General features: G+C 58.0%; 1 protein-coding gene across 2 annotated transcripts; it reads right to left on the bottom strand.

The window, feature by feature from the left end:
• Nucleotides 1-1,921: 1,921 nt before the first annotated feature.
• Nucleotides 1,922-15,314, bottom strand: Ubxn6 (UBX domain protein 6). Of its 2 annotated transcripts, XM_046444071.2 has the most exons (12): nt 15,123-15,314; nt 12,028-12,191; nt 11,581-11,645; nt 10,746-10,874; nt 6,058-6,195; nt 5,059-5,156; nt 4,364-4,439; nt 3,790-3,874; nt 3,461-3,680; nt 3,244-3,374; nt 2,915-3,063; nt 1,922-2,417 (listed from the first exon to the last, which is right to left on the bottom strand). In XM_046444071.2, the coding sequence occupies exons 1-12, from the start codon at nt 15,203-15,205 to the stop codon at nt 2,289-2,291; spliced, it is 1,467 nt and encodes a 488-aa protein (XP_046300027.1). In that variant the 5' UTR covers nt 15,206-15,314; the 3' UTR covers nt 1,922-2,288. The 2 variants fall into 2 exon arrangements, with proteins under 2 accessions (XP_046300027.1, XP_046300028.1); XM_046444072.2 differs by lacking the exon at nt 6,058-6,195 and having other exon boundaries at nt 15,123-15,311.
• Between the last annotated feature and the right edge of the window lie 2,595 nt (nt 15,315-17,909).

Below are 17,909 nucleotides of genomic sequence, written 5' to 3'. Positions count from 1 at the left end.
CTGTGCTCAGGGCTGTGATGACTGACAGCAGTGGGGGAAGCCGAGGTCTGGACACTTCCTGTCCAAACCTAGACCCAGAGAGGGGCCTCCTGTTGTTCCTGCCCTTGGGTCTAGCCATGTCCCCACTAACCCCAAGAGGGACCAGCTGCATGCAGAGTGGCTTGGCACCGACTGGACAGCCCACACGAGGTGGCCATCCCCATCCTAGCCTGGCCAGTAGGCTGGGCTCATCCCCAGGTCTGGGCTGCAGGCCCTCCTGCTTCCAGCAGAGCCTGTCTACGTGGCTCTCAGGCAATGTTCCTGGAGTAAGCAGGGGACGTGGGTCAGAGTTGGCCTTGATCCTCAGAAACCCACATTGGGCAGCTCTAGAGGCTCAGGTGTGACAAAAAGTCATGGTGGGCTCCTGATTGTGGGAACTAGAAGGGGCATGTTTTTGCTAGTTTCTGTAAGGGACAGGGAAACTCATGTGGGGTCTCAAGCTTCAAGTCTGACTCATGCAGCCGGTAGTAGCCAGATGACCAGTCACCACAGGCCCCCACTGGAACAGGCTAGATGGTCACAGCCTGGTATCTGTGATAACCCACAGTGTCCGGGCTGGCCTGGGGTGGCGGGCCCACGGCTTCAGTGCTGCCTGGCTGCAGAGATGGTGCCCATGTGTCAGCCACAGGACCAGGGCCTTCAACACTAAGGCCTTGTCCAGTCTCCTGTGACTGCTGTAGCACATCATCACACCTGGTGGCTTAAAACAGCACAGATTCATCGTCTCACAGTTGTCAAGGCTACAGTGGCACATGGTTCCCGAGGTGGACCCAGGAACGGCAGGGCTGGGCCTGAGGAGGCCCTGCAGCCCCCCAGTCTGACCCTCTGATCTCCTCCCATGAAGACCCTGGTGACACTGGGCCCCACACAACCCAGGGTGACCCCCCCTGCATTCTACTGAAAGGGAATAGACACAAGTTGGGGGAGGTGGAGGTTTGGGGGAATAATGTAGTCCCAGTATGTCCCCCAAGGCTCCTCCTGTGGGATCTTGGTCCTCAGGGTGGCCACGTGGAAAGGGACCTTCAAGAGGTGGAGCCTCGGGTGGGAGGTGGAAAGAAATTGACCAAATTATGCTATGTACATATTTGAGTGTGCCACAGTGACCACCTTTGTGTATATCTATAAAGCATTAATATAAAGATCTATAAATAGAAGAGGACGGGAGGAGGGAAAAGGGAAGTGCTGGGGACCCAAGTGGAGCAGATCACAGTCTGATCATGTGAAAGTGAACCCCAATATTCTGTGTAACTGCAATATGCTAATAAAAACATCTTTTAAAAAGTGGTGGGCCTCCTGAGAGGTTGAGATCACTGGGGCAGCTGCCCTTCGGAGACGGATGTGGTTCTTGGGACCCTGCAAGGGGTGTGCCTGCAAAGGAGAAAAGGGCAGGCCTGGCCCTTGCCCACACTTGTCCTCCTGGGTCACACATGATCTCCGCCTCACGTGTTCTCCCACCACACCCTGCACCCCGTGAGGCAGCCGCAGGCCCTCACCAGAGCCAGGTCACGCAGGCACCATGCCCTTCTCCCTCTAAAACCGTGAGCTCAGAAAACCTTGTCTTCACACTTAGTACTGAGTCTTGGATGTTCTGTTATAGCAACAAGCTAGTTGAACACACCCCTCCCAGGGCTAGGGGATCCCAAAGGGGCCCTGGGCCTCAGGTACTTGGCCCAGGGTCCCCTAAATAAAGCTTGCTCACTGAGGTTCTGTGAGCAGTTAGGGACAATCGGACATGAAAGCTTGGCCTTTGGCATGTGGGGACCCCTGGCGGGACAGCCAGCAGCCCTGAGAGCATGAGCCATGCTGAGCCCTCTGCAGTGGGGAGCGCAGCAGAGGTGACCCTTGCCCTAAGTCCAGTGGTTCACATTAACCACCAGGAAACTATTTTCAAATATTCTATTTATTTAGGTTCATAATTTAGAAATTACATGTCAACTATGCTGTTAGGCTAGCATCTCTCCTGCCACTGTCACCAGCTTAGTGCCAGATGGGTCCACCCCCATACACAGCACATGGAGCCTGTCTGTGCTCAAGCTCTGCCCAGGGAGACACATCTGCCTGCCCGAGGGGCTCTGCAAAACGGTGGTCAGAGGTGCTGCCGCCAAGGCGGGCACAGGCCTCCAGCCAGCCGAGTAGGGCTGGGGGCCAGGCCCAGTGTTTCCAGAGGTGGCTGGGTGGCCCTGGATTGGGACGGGGGACAGGGAGAGGATGAGACAGACCCGTGGGCCGAGGCCAACCCTGCCTTTATTTCAGGAGAGCTTCTCTATGGCCGCCAGGAGCTCGGGTTTCAGGATGGAGGAGTTTGGCTCAGCCCCCGCAGCCTTGATGTCCTCTAGCACAGCGGCATCCCAGGAGAAGGTCAGGAGGGCTGAGGGCACCTGTGGGAGGACAGTGGGATCCAGATCGTCCCCTGATGGGCGAGTTGGCCAGGAGATGCCCCCACCTGGCTAAAGCCATCAGAACCAGGCAGAGCCCCAGGTTCTCACCCAGGCCCTCACCTCCCTTCCGGGCAGCAGACCTGCACCTGCCCCGCGGGCATCCTCCCTGGGAAATCCACCCCCCCCTTCATTCCACCTTAGTTCTGCTCCTCAGAGGACCCACCAGGCCCATATTTCAAGAGGCAGCAAGAAATTAGGAACTGTTCAAGATAACAGCAAGGTCAAGGTCACAGCGCCAGAGGGAAGGTGGGATTCTAACACAGGAACCAGGCCTGGAGCCATCCTAAGTCCTGCCCTGTGAGCACCACAGACCACAGGGAGGGTTTGGTGACAAAGTGATTGCCACACAGCAATCAGCTTCCCAGGATGTCTCCTGGTCCTCCTTGGTGAACCCCTGGGGGTCCTAACTGCATCACCAGCACTGGCCCCCCGCTCACCAGCCCACACTCGTTCAAGGCCAGGTTCTCTTCCTCCAGCAGCTTCTGCCCTCCCGAGGCCAGCAGCTCAAAAGGCAGCCAGTCGTTCTGCAAGGCCTCCCTGACGAACTCGTACAGTGATGACAGCCGCTCCCGGGCGTAGAAGGTCCCTGGGAAGCAGGACAGTCAGATCCAGCCACTAGGCTGGCCCTCTCCTGTGCCCACTCCTGTGCCCCTAAGCCCAACCACCAGCAGAGAGGAGCTGGGCAGAGCGCAGCTCAGGGCCTTGGCCCTACAAGACCTGAGGGCCCAGTAGCAAGAGTGAGCCCTGCCCTGGCCCCTGGGCCCACCCTGCAGGAGGCAGCCGTCAGGGAGCCGGATGCGCAGCAGCGTGTAGGTGTACTTGCGCAGCTCCCTCTGCTCCTCCCTCTCCCGCATGGCCTTGGTCCGCAGCACGCTCAACCGCTCCACAGCATCAGCCCTGCAACCCACACCCAGAGAGTAGGGCTCAGGCAGCTGCCTGGGCCCCAAACCCAACCTGCCCGGGCCCCAGGTGTGCCTGCCCACCTGAGCCTCTGCTCCCGCTTGATCTCCTCTGCCGTGAGGTTGAAGAAGTCCCCAGGAAGGTCAAACTGGGAAGCCAGGGGTGAGGGCCGGAAGACACGGCGCTGCCGGTCCAGTTTGGCCCGCACGGGCTCTGCACCCAGCAGCTGCTCCTTATGCCGCTCCAGGCTCTGGGGCTGCGCCAGCGCGCCCTCACTCAACACGTAGAACTCCTCCAGGTCCTCTGTGCCACCCCCACACAGATGACACTGCAGCAGGGCCACCCAAGCCGGTGGCCCCTCAGCCCCTCACCCCCACCTGAGGCTCAGCCCAGGCCCTTCCTCTAGCCTCACCCTGATCCGGGACAGGCAGTAGCATCCTCTGGAACCCAATGGCCTCAAAAAACTCGTGGGTCCCTTCCAGGCAGTTAATGCGCTCCTAGGAGTGCAGCAGAGGTCACACAGGGCCTCCTCAGCCACAAGCCCAGTGACCCCTGATGGCGACCAAACCCTGAAGCTGTGGCAGAGCTGAGCACAAACTCACTTTCCTAAGGAGAACCTTGGAGCTCCCCCAGCACCTCCCGGAGGACACAGTTCCCCTAAAGGCCAACCACCAGGGGCAGGAGGCAGACCCCAAGGACTGCTGGGGAATCCCCAAAGCAGGGGAGGACACAGCTTCTGCTCAGAACACAGGCCGGGGTCACCAGACCCGCTGTTGCTGCAGAAGAACCTCACGTGTGCCTTCCCAGTGTAAGGGTCAGACTATTCCAGGCAGGGAGCCGCCCACCAAGCCCATCCACGGCATGTGACTTCGGTCACCTTACTGCCACCTTCTGCTGGCCACTTCAAGGATGCCCCCCCCCACTCCCCGTGCTGGCCATCCCACCATGGCTGGGGCCGGCTGTGCTGGCTGAACTGCGGCCCTCACCTGGAACACCTTGTTCTGCAGCTTGATCTTCCGGTACTTCTCCTCTTCAGGATGCAGGTGGATGTTGTCCAGGTACCTGAGAAGAGGACGAGGGAATGGGACACAGGGTCCCTGGCTCCTTGACACTTCCAGCACCAGGGGACAACAGCTAAGAGTCACAAGCAGCATCAGCAGCAGCAAGAAGAAAGGAGGGCCCAGTGGGACCTGGCGCTGCACCTTGGGGTTGGAATCACAGGTACCCTCACAGCCAACCAGAGGGGCTGTCACTATGCCTGGCCTCTCAGTCCTATCTGCCAAGGACACAGATTAACCACAGAGATCAGACAATAGACAGAGACGGTAACCAACCCCTGCGCAAAGGGACGGCAGGGCTGGGGGTTCTGTGGGCGGTGCCCTGGCAGCTATACTCATGGGCACTTCTGGATCCAGCCGATCTGCCTGACCAGCTGCTGGAGTGAGCTGGTTCCCATTCTCCTTATACACTCCTCAGATAACCCCAAGGGAAACCAGGGTGGTGAGCCCCCAGTTCCCTGGACCCTTTTGGTGCAGACAGGTAAACCAGGCCCGACCCCTTCCCAGAGGCTTCAGGTGGCCTGGCCTCCCTCCCAGGCTCTGCTCCCTCGTGGCCCCAGCGAGTCCCCAGAGCCAGAGGGATCGGCCCCACTGGGAGCGGCTTGGGTGCCGGCTGCACTCACTTGGCGATGGTGTCCACGCCCAGCTTCACCCTGTCCCGGTCTCTGTTGAACGTGTGGATCTTCATGATGGAGGCGGCCACAGGGTCTGTGGAGAAGTGCTGCAGGGGACATGGCATGCTGAGAGCCACTCCTGGTACTACACTGCACAGCCGGCCACAGAGGAGTGGCCAGAGTGGTGCCACTGGCTCTCTTGGGGCAGAGCAGGGACATCCGCCATCCAACTACACACTCAGCACAGAGTTGAGGAGAAAGACCCCAGCGGTCAGTCCTGCCTCACGCACTCTCATCTCCAGGCAGAGGGCAATGGCCACCAAAGCAGGAGAGAAACAGCTGCCCTCTCTGTGACCTTGGTGGTCAGTGTGGCCTAAAAGTGACATATCTCTACCTCTCACCCTGGCATGGGAAACTCCAGCAGTGGGCCCTGCGATCCTGGCACACGACGCCCAGCCCTGCTGGTCCTCACCCCCGCAGACGGAGAACTGCAAATCTTCACCCAGGGGCACACAGGTGTCGGTAACAGAGAGGATGCACAGGAGTGCCCCAAACCTGGACAGAGCCAGGTGGCAAGATGGCCAGAATGGGCTACTCCCAGGGCCTACCTATAGGTCCAGGAAAGCATGTGCTCTCCTTTTGCACGACCATGGAACAAGCCACACACATGCTCCCCTGCAGCCAGCAAGTCCTGGTGAACTGGGAGGAGCAGAGGACAGAGGGGTGGACAGCAGCCCAGCAAGAGCCCACCAGCTTGCCGAAAGCTCCTGGAAGGTGGGTTTGGGCCTTGTCCTCCCAGCACCCTCCCTCAGCTACATGGGGGGCCCTGGGCAGCTGCATCAGAAGCACACAGACGTCGGCTCCCAAATGAGCCAGTTCCCCGCCAGCCTGATTGGGACCCGGCCCACCTGCTGGTTTCATTGCCAGGGAGTGGGGGACAGAGAAAGTAGGTCTGCCAGAGGTGGCAGTGAGGCGGTCAGGAAGGAACCCAGACTCTGTGTGGCAAACCTCACATGCGCGAGCAGTGCTCTCCAGGAAAACTGCCTCACGCTCATCCCTCCCCGCAGGTGGACTCCAGCTGTGTGAGAGCTTCCAACAGTGCAGCACACCACCCAGGCAAGACAAGGAGAGGCAAACAGAAAAATGCTAGAAAAACCACAGGATTATTATTTTAGGAGGGGGCTAAGAACGGCTTCCTAAGTATGACCCCAAACTAAAAGCCATAAAGTAAGACTGACACCTTCAGTTACAGTGATCAAAATCTCTCCCGGGCAGTGACTTAAGTCCAGTCAAAACGTAAACAATTGAGGGAAAATATTTGCAACCCACCCACGTCATAGTCGAAGTCTAGTTTCACTGACAAACAGTGCTACAAACCAAGAGCCACCCTTCCAAGAGGACAGCCAGCCTAACCTTAAATGAGGGAGGCTCAGGGGAAGTCTATCGCGTGGTGTCGCTTTGGCTACAATTTGAACAAAGACCAGGAAGCCTGGTGAGGGACAGGGCTCTCCCTCACCACTGGAGGGAGCCTGAGCAGGATGCCCCTAGGAGAGTCCCCCCAGTACAATGTAGTGGCCTGTGTCCCAAGCTCCACCTTGTGACTGTGGCCAAGGCCCCTCACTGCCTGTTTTCATACCCAAAACCAGAATCGCCTGACACAAGCTGCTGAATAAGTCCCGGAAGAGCAGGAAGAGCCCATGTGTGGCACTGGGCAGAGCAGTGTGAGGGGACCAAAGGTGCTGGGCTCCTCACTGGAACAGGATGCCTTCCACGCTTCCATGATCAGGTCAGAATGGACTCTACTGTCATTTTGTTTTTGTTTTTTTGCGCTTTGGTACCGGGGACTGAACTCGGGGATTGAACTCCGGGCCCTCGACCACTGAGCCGAATCCCCAGCCCTATTTTGTATTCTATTTAGAGACAAGTCTCATTGAATTGCTTAGGGTCTTGAGGTTGCTGAGGCTGGCTTTGAACTCATGATCCTCCAGCCTCAGCCTCCCAAGCAGCTGGGACTACAGGCATGTGCTACCATGCCCGGCTCTACTGTCATGTTTAACTAAAAAGAACCAATAATTTTTTTGAAAAAAAGAGCACGCAGGTGGCACAGAGTAGCTGGGAGGCTGACAGCAGGATCAGGAGTTCAAAGCCAGCCTCAGCAACTTAGTGAGACCCTAAGCAACTCAGGGAGACCCTGTCTCTAAATAAAAAATATAAAGGGCGTCAAAGGGAGACTTGGAGGCTCTGGACTCAGCGGCAGTCGGGATCCAAGCGACCCAGCTCCGGCGACCCAGCTCCGGCGCGAGGTCCGCACCTCTAATCCGGGTCTGCCACGCGCGCACCGCCCCCATGACCACTCTCACGTGACCCAGCACGTGTCCGCAGGGGAGAGGTCCGACTCCCAGAGCCCGGCCCCGGTGCTCGCCACGGGCTCCCGCTCCTCCTCCCGCTGCTCGCCACCGCCGCAGCGTGAATGCCAAGTATCAGCTTCCCTGTCCCTTGCAGGTTTCCACTCGGCCCTCAGGCTGCATCCTGCGGGAGCGGAGAAACTTTGGGCCCGAGTTGCCCGCCATCAGTACCGTGAAGGCAGCAGAGGAAGGCGTCTCCTCCAATCTAGCGAACTTGGCGGTGGCTGGGCCAGCCTCGCCCGGATCCTGGCTGGGGAAACAGTTCAGATGCGAGCGATTTGGGAACCAGGCGAGGTAGGGCTGTCAACCACAAAGGACACTTTGTGATGAGTGAGGTTTCTGTGGCGATGAGGGATGGCCGGGTTTACTCTCGAGGGCGGCAAGGCCGCCTTTGGAGGTGAAGAGGAGCCCCACAACATGAGGTTTGGGGTTCTGCGCCTTTTCCGCCCAGGCTCATAGGCACCTCTTCCTGAATGCCCTGCTGGGTCAACTGGCCCTAGGTGGCCGAGGCCCCTGGGCGCCTCTAGGCGTGGTCACGGTTGTGGTCAAATGTCCATCTCTAACTCAAGCCATTCTGCATCGTTTAGACAAGATAATTTCGACTAGAAAAAGCTTTGGGAAAGGTTGAAAAGGGGCCGACAGGGTTCAAGCTGCTGCTTCCTGGTAAAGGTACCTCAGTGCCGGACCTGACCTGTAGATGGCCAGTGCAGATGATAGGGCTCCAGACCTTCAAGCCCCTTGTCCCCTTGAAAGACCCATCACAATAACAAAATCCCCCAGTGAGCTCCCGCAGGTGTTTTTAAAAACAACCTGGAGAGGGATGATTGGCTGCTAGGAGGGATTAGGATGGCCCCATAACATGGAAACTGGGAGACACCTCTCCAAATTTCTTATCAGCTCTGAAGTATGTTACTTAAAATCACTGGAAGAAAGCTAGCAAACCTGCCGATGCTGCTGCGTTCTCACACTTTTTAAGGGCAGACGTCCTCCTGACGAGCACTTAAAGGAAATGCTAGTTTCCTGCATGGTTCTAATAAATGTTTCAGGCCCTCACACTGGAACTGCAGCTCCCATAGACTTCCAGCCTTGGAGACCTTGCTTATCTTAAAGATGAGCTCAAGAACTTACATTCAACACAAGAGGATCATTATTTCCAGTGCCCTGATGTCCCATGTAGGAAGCATCTTGTGAAATTGGATAAGACACTGCTTATGTTTCTTAAAATTTCATTTCTAGGGGCTGGGGATGTGGCTCAAGCAGTAGCGGGCTCGCCTGGCATGCGTGCAGCCCGGGTTCGATCCTCAGCACCACATACAAACAAAGATGTTGTATCTGCCGAAAACTAAGAAATAAATATTTAAAAAAAAAAAAAATTTCATTTCTAGCTTGAATGTTGAACTACCAGGCAGTGTTTTAATGCTTACACAATGAGCTCTTGCTATGAAGTGTGGGGTTTGAATTTTGAGCCCCTGGACACTTACTTCTGCACATATTTGTCACTGCTTTAAAAAAAAAAAAAAAAAAGATCTAAGTTAAAAATAAAAATAAAAATAAAATGAAATAAAAGAGCATGTAGAACTTTCCCACAGACAGCTCAGGAAAAGATGAGGGTAGGTGAAGAAAGTGGAGCACAAATCTCATTAACACCTGGCAAATGGGGGGGGGCAGCAGATTAATGCCCCCCCCCCCCCCCCCGTACACAAAGACGCCTGCATCCTAATCCCTGCGACCATGAGGAAGGGAAGCCTCATGGGAAAGGAGAATTAAGCAGCAGAGGGAACGAGGGTGTGCTGGATCATCCAGGAAGGTCCAGGTAACCAGAGGGGCCAGAATAGGGAGAGAAGCAGAGCTGGCAGCTTGGAAAACACCTGGCCTGGCACCGCTGGCTCAGGAGGAGGCAGGGGCGGGAGCTGTGGGCACCTCCTGAGACTAGAGGAGGTGGGACCAGAATCTCCCTGGAGTCTCAGGAGAGACCCCCACTGCTGCACTTGAATCTGGCCCAGGGAAGCCTAGGGTCACAGTGTGAAGGATACAAATACAAAAGAATGGCCAGGACAGACACGCAGCTTGTCTAAGCCACCGGGTTTGCAGTGACTGGTTGTAACAGCTGGAAAACTCACACCCCGAGTGTCCTGGGGTGAGGTGTCCCTCCAAGCTCCAGTGCTAATGCAGGAAGGTTCAGAGGTGAAATGAGTGGACGGTGGGAGCTGGGACCAGCCAGTCCATCCTAGTTTGAATGGCCTGACATGTAGTCAGGAGTGTGGCCAGAGGAGTGGTCACTGAGAGGTGCCCAGCAGGGTGCATCTGCCCTGGGGTCCCTTCCCCTCTCTCTCTGCTTCCGGACCCTGCCAGGAGCGGAGCAGCTTTCCTCTGCACACCAGCACCATGATGCCTTGCCTCACCTCAGGCCAGTGTACCCGAGTCGGCCATCTATGGACTGAGACCTCTGAAACCATGACCACAATTAAACTTTCTCCTTTGTAAGTTGTTCTTATCAAACAGTTTGGTTACTGCAACAAAAAGCTACCCAAACAGCTGGGTAAAGAGTATTTAGGTGTCGTCTGTGTTCCTCGTGCATTTTTCTTCCATATAAAGAGCCACAAGGGGCTGTGGCTGGGGCTCAGCGGTAGAGCGCTTGTCCAGCATGCGTGAGGCACTGGGTTTGAGCCTCAGCACATGTAAAAATAAACAAATAAAAGTACTGTGTCCTCGGGGAGGAGGGGGCATGGAGATAAAAAGACAGTGGAACGAGACCGACATCATTTCTCTCAGTACAGGCATGAACACAGGAACGGTGTGAATATGTTGTGTGTACAACAGAGACATGAAAACTGTGCCCTGTACATGTACTAGGAACTGAAACGTATTCTGCTGTCACATGTAACAAATTACAATAAAAAATTATAAAAAAAAAAGCACCGCATCCATCTACAACTAAAAAAAAGAAAGAGCTACAAGGAAAAAAATATACCAAAGCAGTTCCTCCGCGAAGACTGCCTCCGAGTGTCTAAGGTAAGTGTGCACGGCCCGGCCCGCGGCCCTTTATGTGGAGCAGAATGTGGAGGAGAAGAGACGGACAGACGCCTCAGGGCATCTCAGAAAAGGACCTCAGCTACCTCCAGCAGCTGCCGGGAGGGGGGCCTGAGGGGTGGCAGCGCCCTCTGCTCTGCTCTGATGGCGTCCTTGGGTTCTGCCCTCTCTGGGGAAGGCATAACAGGCACGAAGGCAGGGCGAGGCCCACATGGAACTGGCTGCTGCTCTGGGATGAGGACACACAGGGGCTGCACTCACCGACAGAATAGCTTCTTTGATGTGGGCGTCCCGCTGGTCCCTCCTCAGAGTGGCCCCCGTGATTGGGCAGGTGAAGTACACGCCAGGCACCGCGAGGTGTGTCGAGCCTTCCTCTTTGGGCTCAGGTACCTGGGGGGTGAGAGCGCTGAGCAAAGACTGTGGACAGAGGCGGCCCCAGGACAGTACTGGCAAGCATGGCCCGTAGAGCCTGGCGCTCCTGGCCCCCACCGTCCCTTCCACTTGTCAGCTGAGGGCCGAGCCCTTCCTCCCAGGTTCCCTGGCCCATGCGCCATCCCCCCAGTTCCCAGGGCACTGACATAGAGCAACGCCAGCCGGGAGCAGCCGCTGCACTTCGCAGGCTTCCTGCGCCTGCAGCCACCCCCCAGCTACCGGGAGCGAGTGTGGGGCTGGGTTGGAGTCGGGGGGCTCAGCACCTCACATTCTAGGCCACGTCTAGGGTCTCTTCCATTCTAAAATCACGGCTTCCTGGCCAAGCTCTGCCGAGACTCCCAAAGGATCCCTCCTCCATGGAGCCCTCCAGGCCCAGGGACACAGGAGGGCTGTGCCAGACTGTGGCTTCTGAAAGCACACAGAGGTTCCAGTCCTGCCCCTCCTGGCCAAGGACAGCAGCCGTCACGTCTGGGAACCTCAGGAGCACTCTTGGCACCCTCGGGCGTCCACACCCACCTGCCTCTGTGGTTCGGGGCAGCACGGAGTGGAGATGACACCTCTTTTATGCCCCTGGCAGCAAGTCCTCCTGGCTCAAGCTCTGCCACAGCCCTCCCAGGGGTCCCCGCCGCCCGCCTTGGGGGCAATTACACAGCAAAAGCTTTACCTCCTTGGTCCCTGGAAGCTCAGGACCACCACTGACGGTCGCCTCAGCGCGTAGTTCCTTTCTCACTGGAGGAAGAAAACAAGCAGAGGAAGAGAGAAAAACGGGACAGACGTCGCCCTGCCCCAGGCCCGGTCCCCAGGGCCCCACCCGCACTAGGCCTGCCAGCCTGGCAAGCGCCCGCCCAGCCCGACGCTCTGGGTCAGGCTGTAGTCCTCTCTCTGGGCTTGGTCTTTGTGTACCCCCCACTCCCACCCCCACTTCCTGCATAGCTCAGCTGCCCTCCTTCCTCAAGGAGCACCTCTGTCACCCACCCGTGCCCCTGACACCAGGCCCAGTGCCTCCCTCCCACCTGGCACATCCCTCTTGACTTTAAAACACCCTGTTTACTGTTTCACCCAGAGTCAAGTGCTAGGTCCCCCACCTCAGCCCAGGATGACCACCACTCACCCTGGTTCCGAATAGAGTCCTGTGACGTGGGGCCCCGGGCCCTGGGCTGCTTCTGTTCCAGTCGGGCCAGGGCAGCTGCTGCTGCCATCTGTGCCTCGTCGGTGGGTCCCTGGCGGGGCTGCCTGAGGGCTGGCTGCTGGGGCTTTTCTCTGGGGGCCTTCTCCCTGGGCAGAGATAGGGCAGTAAATGGCCTCCCAGGGTGGCCAGGGAGGCTGACCCGGGGAAGTAGGGAGAGCACCTGCCCAGCCTCATTCCTGCCTCCTGAGCCCTCAAACAGACATGTGCCCATCTACACAGGATTGCCTTTCAACCTCCCAGGCCACCCAGGGCCCTGACAGTCCTGATACAGGTGGAGGAGCCTCTGAAGGCAGGAGACGCAGCTCTACTTGGAGCTCTGCCCCTTTGGGCAAGTGGTGCACCAGCTGGGCCTCAACATCCACACCTATAAAATGGACCCAAAGCATCCTCCCCTGCAGAAGCCACCCTGACGTTCCCAAGCACTGAAGAGGCTCATGGGGTCACGACCTTGCCTCCCTCCCTCCGTCCCTCATCACAGGCCTGCGGAGGGGCTGCCCTGCTGGATTTGGCTGGCCCTGCCCGTGTGCTCCCCGCAGGCTCTCCAGGAGTGCTTCTGGCCCCTCCTCACAAACCCTCCTGGGCTCACAGGAGCATGGGCAAGCTATCCCTGCCAGGGCTGACCACAAGGCCTGATCCCTGTCATCCTGGTGTCACTACTCCACACCCCGGATGGGCAATGGGTGGCTCCATGACCACTTAGCATAGAGGGTGCTGGCAGCGACTCCTCTGGGGCCTGCACTGATGCAACCGTCTCGCCTTCCCCTGGGACCCTCACCCGACCCCAGCAGTTCCCATCATCTGTGCTCTAGGTCCACAGAACCTTCTAGGAGCCTGGCGTAGTATTGGACCCTCACTCCTCTGCTCCATCAGACACTCAGCAGCCATCCTGTCCTGACACCTGGGGGTCTACCTCCTGCCCACCCCACCTCTCTCCATCGTCCCCACAGCTGAGGGTCTTGAGATGAAGAAAAGATGGCTCCCGCAAACCCGCCCGGCATCATCCACTGTCTAGACCTTTCCATGAAACAGCATTTCCACAGCATTGCCAGCCTGCAAGGACTCTAACTGGGCAACCAGAGGGACCCCCGAACCCAAGCCTGGCTCGCCATTCCCCTGCGCCAACCCCCTCATGGCTGCGTGACAAACTCAAGTGCCACCTTCACTTCCCTCCACTCGGGGCTCCCCTCTGGTCCTCCACAGGCGGCCCAGTGTGTTGCACTGAGGAGTCTTTGCACTTTTGTACCTTTGCCCAGAACACTCCACCTGGGGGTGGGATAAAACCAGGTCTGCAGAGGGTGCTGTTGAGGGGCCGAGAGCCACATACTGGGTCTTGCGGAGTCCCATTCTCAGCTCACATGCCACCTTCTCAGAGGGGCTTTCCTGGACCACCTGACAGCTGCCTCACTGCCCACCAACTACTTCTCTCTCCTCAGGGGCCTCAGCGCCACCTCCTTCTTGTGGCATATGTGCTGACTGTCCCACTGGAAGGCAGGCCCTAGAGCACGAGGCCCTACCTTTGCCCAAGCCTCCAACAGCCTGGATGCTGCTCTTAAGTCCCACTCCAGCAGGCCACATGTCACAGACACATGGACCTCCACAAGCTCTCTCCCTGACCCCCCTGAGTCCTCCTGGTTCCTCCGAAACCCCTAGACTGAGGTAGCCCCAAGCCCCCATGTCCCTCCCATCACACAGCCCCACCACTTGTTCACCATCTCCAGGTTTGCCACCCTCCTCCCTGCCTGGCGCAGGAACCCAAGGTGTTGGCTGCCTGGCCCTCATGGCCTGCCTTCTCCAAATCAGCACTGTACCCCTGAGATCCCAGGACACCCAATCCTCACGCAGGGCACCTTGGTGCCTCCCCTGCCCCTTCTTGCCTGCCTCTGGGCTCCTCCCCTACCTTCAACCCCTCCAGGATTCCTTCCACTATCCCCCACATACTGTGGCTGAGCTCATCGCCGCCTCCTGCAGCAGCCCTAGCCTTCCAGGCCCCATCTAATCAGCCCCACCCGCCCTCAGTCTCAGACAGGGACGCCTGATGCCACACCTGCTCCATTCCCACCCATGCCTCCCCAGGAGCCTCCAGTGGACAGACACTTCTCCCACCAGGCCTCCATCTCCTGGCACAAAGGCTCCCACCTCCCAGACCTCCTTTGGCCCCTCACAGCCACTCAGGTTAGGCCCTAGACAACAGCCTCAGGCTGGCTGGCCTTCCAGACTCTTCCTAGTACTCACTCCCCTTTCCTAGCACTGCAGAGCCAGAACCCAGGAGCCCTCTTCCCAAGTTGGGGAGGCTCAGCCTCACCGACACCCCAGGATCCCTGCAGTACTTGCTCCTCCAGGTTCAGCCCCAAATCTCAGGTCATTCCAGATATCTCCCAAGCCTCTCCTTTATTCCTCTAGGTCTCTGAACTTCCTCCGGCAACTGCAGCCCCAGACTCCCTCATCCTCCACCCGCCAGTACCTATTGGCCTCTTGCCCCGCCCCCAGATCTCACTCCAGCCCCTGCTCCCAAACTTCACCCACATTCCCCCAACCCCCTCCCATGCTCCGCCTCTCCTATACCACCCCCAGGTGCCCCCATCCTCCGCCCCTCCTGTGCCACCCCCAGGTGCCCCCATGCTCCGCCCCTCCTGTACCATCAGCAGCTGCCCCCATGCTGCACCCCTTGCCCCTCCCAGATCCTTCTTGATCTGTCTCCGCCCCTCCTGCCCCGCCCCCGCTCACCGCGCTCCGCCCCTTTCCCCGCCCCAGGCCCCATCCAGCTTCCACGCTCCGCCCTCGTGCCCCGCCCGCCCCCAAGTCCCCTCCCCGAGCTCCGCCTTTGACCCGCCCCTGGCCCCCTCTCGCTTCTCCCACGCTCCGCCCCTCCTGGCACGCCCCCGTCCCCCCACTGCTGCCGGAATCTCGCCGTTCGGCCTGCCCGGCCTCTCCCTGTCAGCCTCCCAGCCTCTGAGCTCAGACTCCTCACCACCCGTCCCGTCCCCGCCGGGCTTTAGCGCCCTGCAACCGTCACGCACCCCGCGGAGTCTGTGAGTTTCTGACCGGGCCCCGCGCTCTTGAACTTGATGTCGGCCTTGATCTCCTGGAAGAACTTCTTCATGGTGGCAGCAGGCCCGGCGGCAGGGGGCCGCGCGGGGCGGGGGGCGCAAGGCCCAGTCGGGGAGGAGCCGGCAGGAGCCAACAAGCGGAAAGAAAATACCGCGCTGCCGGAAGTCCCTCCCTCGAGCGGCCGCCCACGTGACAATCAGCCCGGCGCAACTCTCTAGCTCTCCGCACCTCGCTGGCCCGGGCCGGCCTCTCTGCACTCTGGGGCCACGTCTCGGTGGTTCTTCCGGAATCCGTTGCCGGGCGACGGAGCGCTTCCCGTGGCGTTCTCGAAGGGATGCCTGAGCTACCCGCCGCCTGACCCCGCCGAGGATGCGCTGGCTTTGTCCCTTGCCCTACTCAAGAACCTCCCCTGGCACCCAGCGCTTTCGTAACAAAGTCCAGTTCAACGGGAGGACATGCAGAGCCCCTCGGCCCTCCCGGGCTGGGGGCGCCTCGCCCCCGCTCGCCCATGTGGAGACGCGCGGGGGGACCTCGGCTGTGGCTTGCGGGCACCGGGGGAGACAAGCTCGTGGGGGCATGTGCTGCGCTGTGCGGGCTGCAAAGGAGACCCCCGGGGTGACGGCTAAAGCCGCCCTCCGCGAATTGTCCCCCAAGAAGACCGCGTGGCTGGAGAGCGAGCGCGGTCACCCGAGGCGCGGAGAGCGGTTGGACGGAGTCTGGCACTTTCCGTTGCCTCCCTAGGAAGTGGGCTCCAGTGGCGGGAGGGTCTGCAGCGTAGGCACCGGGCCAGCGGGCGAGAGAAAGCCACTTCCCTACGCGCCCGGAGCCCGGGAGGGCTGCTGCCTTAGTTTTGAGGGAGGTGGAGAGGAAAGGCACAAAGTGGGGATGGGAAAAGGCTATGGGGGAGCCCTGGAGCAGTTTGCAACATGAGTAAAGGGGTCGGCGCAGGAAAGGCTTTGGGGGGCTTGCTGAGGAAGGAGCCCGGGGTCTTGGGCGGTTTAAGCACACACTGTATGACTGAGCAACCCCCCAAAAGGACGTTTGTGTTAGCCCCCTGAAATAAGTAAGACTGGAGGCTACAAAAGAGAGATTCTTAGGAAGGAATGCCTAATAACTACCAAGTGAAACTGCCAAGTCAGAAGTTTTCAGTCAGTCTAAGGCCTACACATCTTCCTAACCTCCTACGCAGGTAGGACTGATATTTGCTAACATGGGGACTGGGGTGGTGGCTCAGTGTTAGAGCACTCACCCAACGCATGCGAGAGGTCCTGGGTTCCATCCTCAGCACCACAGAAACATAATAAAGGCATTGTGTCCAACTACACCTAAAAAATAAATATTTAGAAACTTGCTCACATGATTATCTAGCCCCAAGTACAGAAATAAAGGGTTCTCTACCAGACACAGAGGTCATACCAATAAAAAGGTTTTACAAGATCAGATGACATTAAGTACCTTAACAGCATCTTGAGAGGATGGACATCTGTGACATTAAAAGTTAACTGTTGTGTTTATATTCCTGATAACTCTGGGGATGTTAAAGATTTATATCCCCAAATAAGGGCCTTGTCCTCTCCAACCTTGTTATGGGGACAGCTTCTCAGGCCTCACACCTCCTGGCGAGAGATTCTGGGCTGCTCTCATTTAGCAGCAGGTCTTCTGGGCCTGAACAGCTCGCTGGGAAGTCCCTACTCATATGAGCCCTGGACACAAACGGGCTATGGAATTTGTTTCTCCAGTGGCTGCCCTGGGGTTATGGCAGGAATAACCGCCCCATTGCCTGTTGCCATCACTCTCCAATCAGCTGGTAGGGGACATTCAACAGGTAGCCAGTCCACACTAACCCTCCAGAATCAACTGGACTCCTTAGCCTCTGTGGTTCTCCAAAACCGCCATGGACTGGACCGACTAACAGCAGAGAAAGGCAGACTGTGTTTTACCTACAGGAGGAAAGCTGTTTTTGTGTCAATCTATCTGATATAGTCAAAGACAGGATACAACGACGCCAACCGGCCCTGGGACGTTGGAGACAACAGCTCTCCTCTCTCAGGGGATGGCAGCTAAGAACCCCCTTCTCCAGGGGCACTTCCTTTCCTGACCCCTTGCCTTGCCATAGGCCTTCTGCTAATGCTCGCCCCTTGCGTCCTTAGATTTGTTCAAGATCAGATTCAAAAAATCTCGAACCGAACCGTGAACCAGCTTCCGTCACAGGACTTTCAACCCCTCACCAACTGGACGTCCAGGGTCAGCATCACCTCCTGACCCTCACCACTGCCTCAATGACACCCTGCGCCCCTGACAAGCGTCCAGATTCCGCCCCTTCCCAGCAGGAAAAAGATTGGTTTACGCCCCTGTCCCTTAAGGGGCCCCATAACAAACAAAAAAAAGGGAGGAATACAGGGTCTTGACTTAACATCTGAGCAGCCACCTTATAAGTTTCCCTTTCCTGTACTTCCTTTTACTCAACCCCCCCCATTAGTGACCTACCCCAGGTACCATAACCCTAAGCCAATTGCAGAAGGACATGACCCCTTGACTCTGGAGAGCCCCAGGTGCCATCCACCGAAACCAATCCCATGCTATTCCCACCGCCCAGCTCTAAGGTCCCCAGCCTGTCCCACAGAGCCACAGCTGCAGCTCCAAAGCCCGACCTCACAAAAGCTGAACCCCGAATATCTCGGGGCCTCTCTCCTCTTAGAGGGATGGCCTTTATTTGTCAGCTCTGACAAATAAACTCTCCTGTGTAATCTCTGCCT

This window comes from Marmota monax, unplaced genomic scaffold (genome assembly GCF_021218885.2).
Source record: "Marmota monax isolate L192 unplaced genomic scaffold, Marmota_monax_Labrador192_F-V1.1 WCK01_AAM20220418_F8-fsc00102, whole genome shotgun sequence".
Classification (NCBI taxonomy): Eukaryota; Metazoa; Chordata; class Mammalia; order Rodentia; family Sciuridae; genus Marmota; species Marmota monax.
This window is presented reverse-complemented; position numbering and strand designations above follow the sequence as displayed.

Bases quoted from the DNA above. Each gene is read 5' to 3' on its own strand.
- Ubxn6 (XM_046444071.2), bottom strand. From the start codon at position 15,205: ATGAAGAAGTTCTTCCAGGAGATCAAGGCCGACATCAAGTTCAAGAGC. The intron at 12,192-15,122 runs GTGCGTGACGGT...ATCTCTGCCCAG, and splicing joins AAACTCACAGACTCCGCGGG to GGAGAAGGCCCCCAGAGAAA. The intron at 4,440-5,058 runs GTGAGTGCAGCC...TCCTCTTCTCAG, and splicing joins GGCGTGGACACCATCGCCAA to GTACCTGGACAACATCCACC.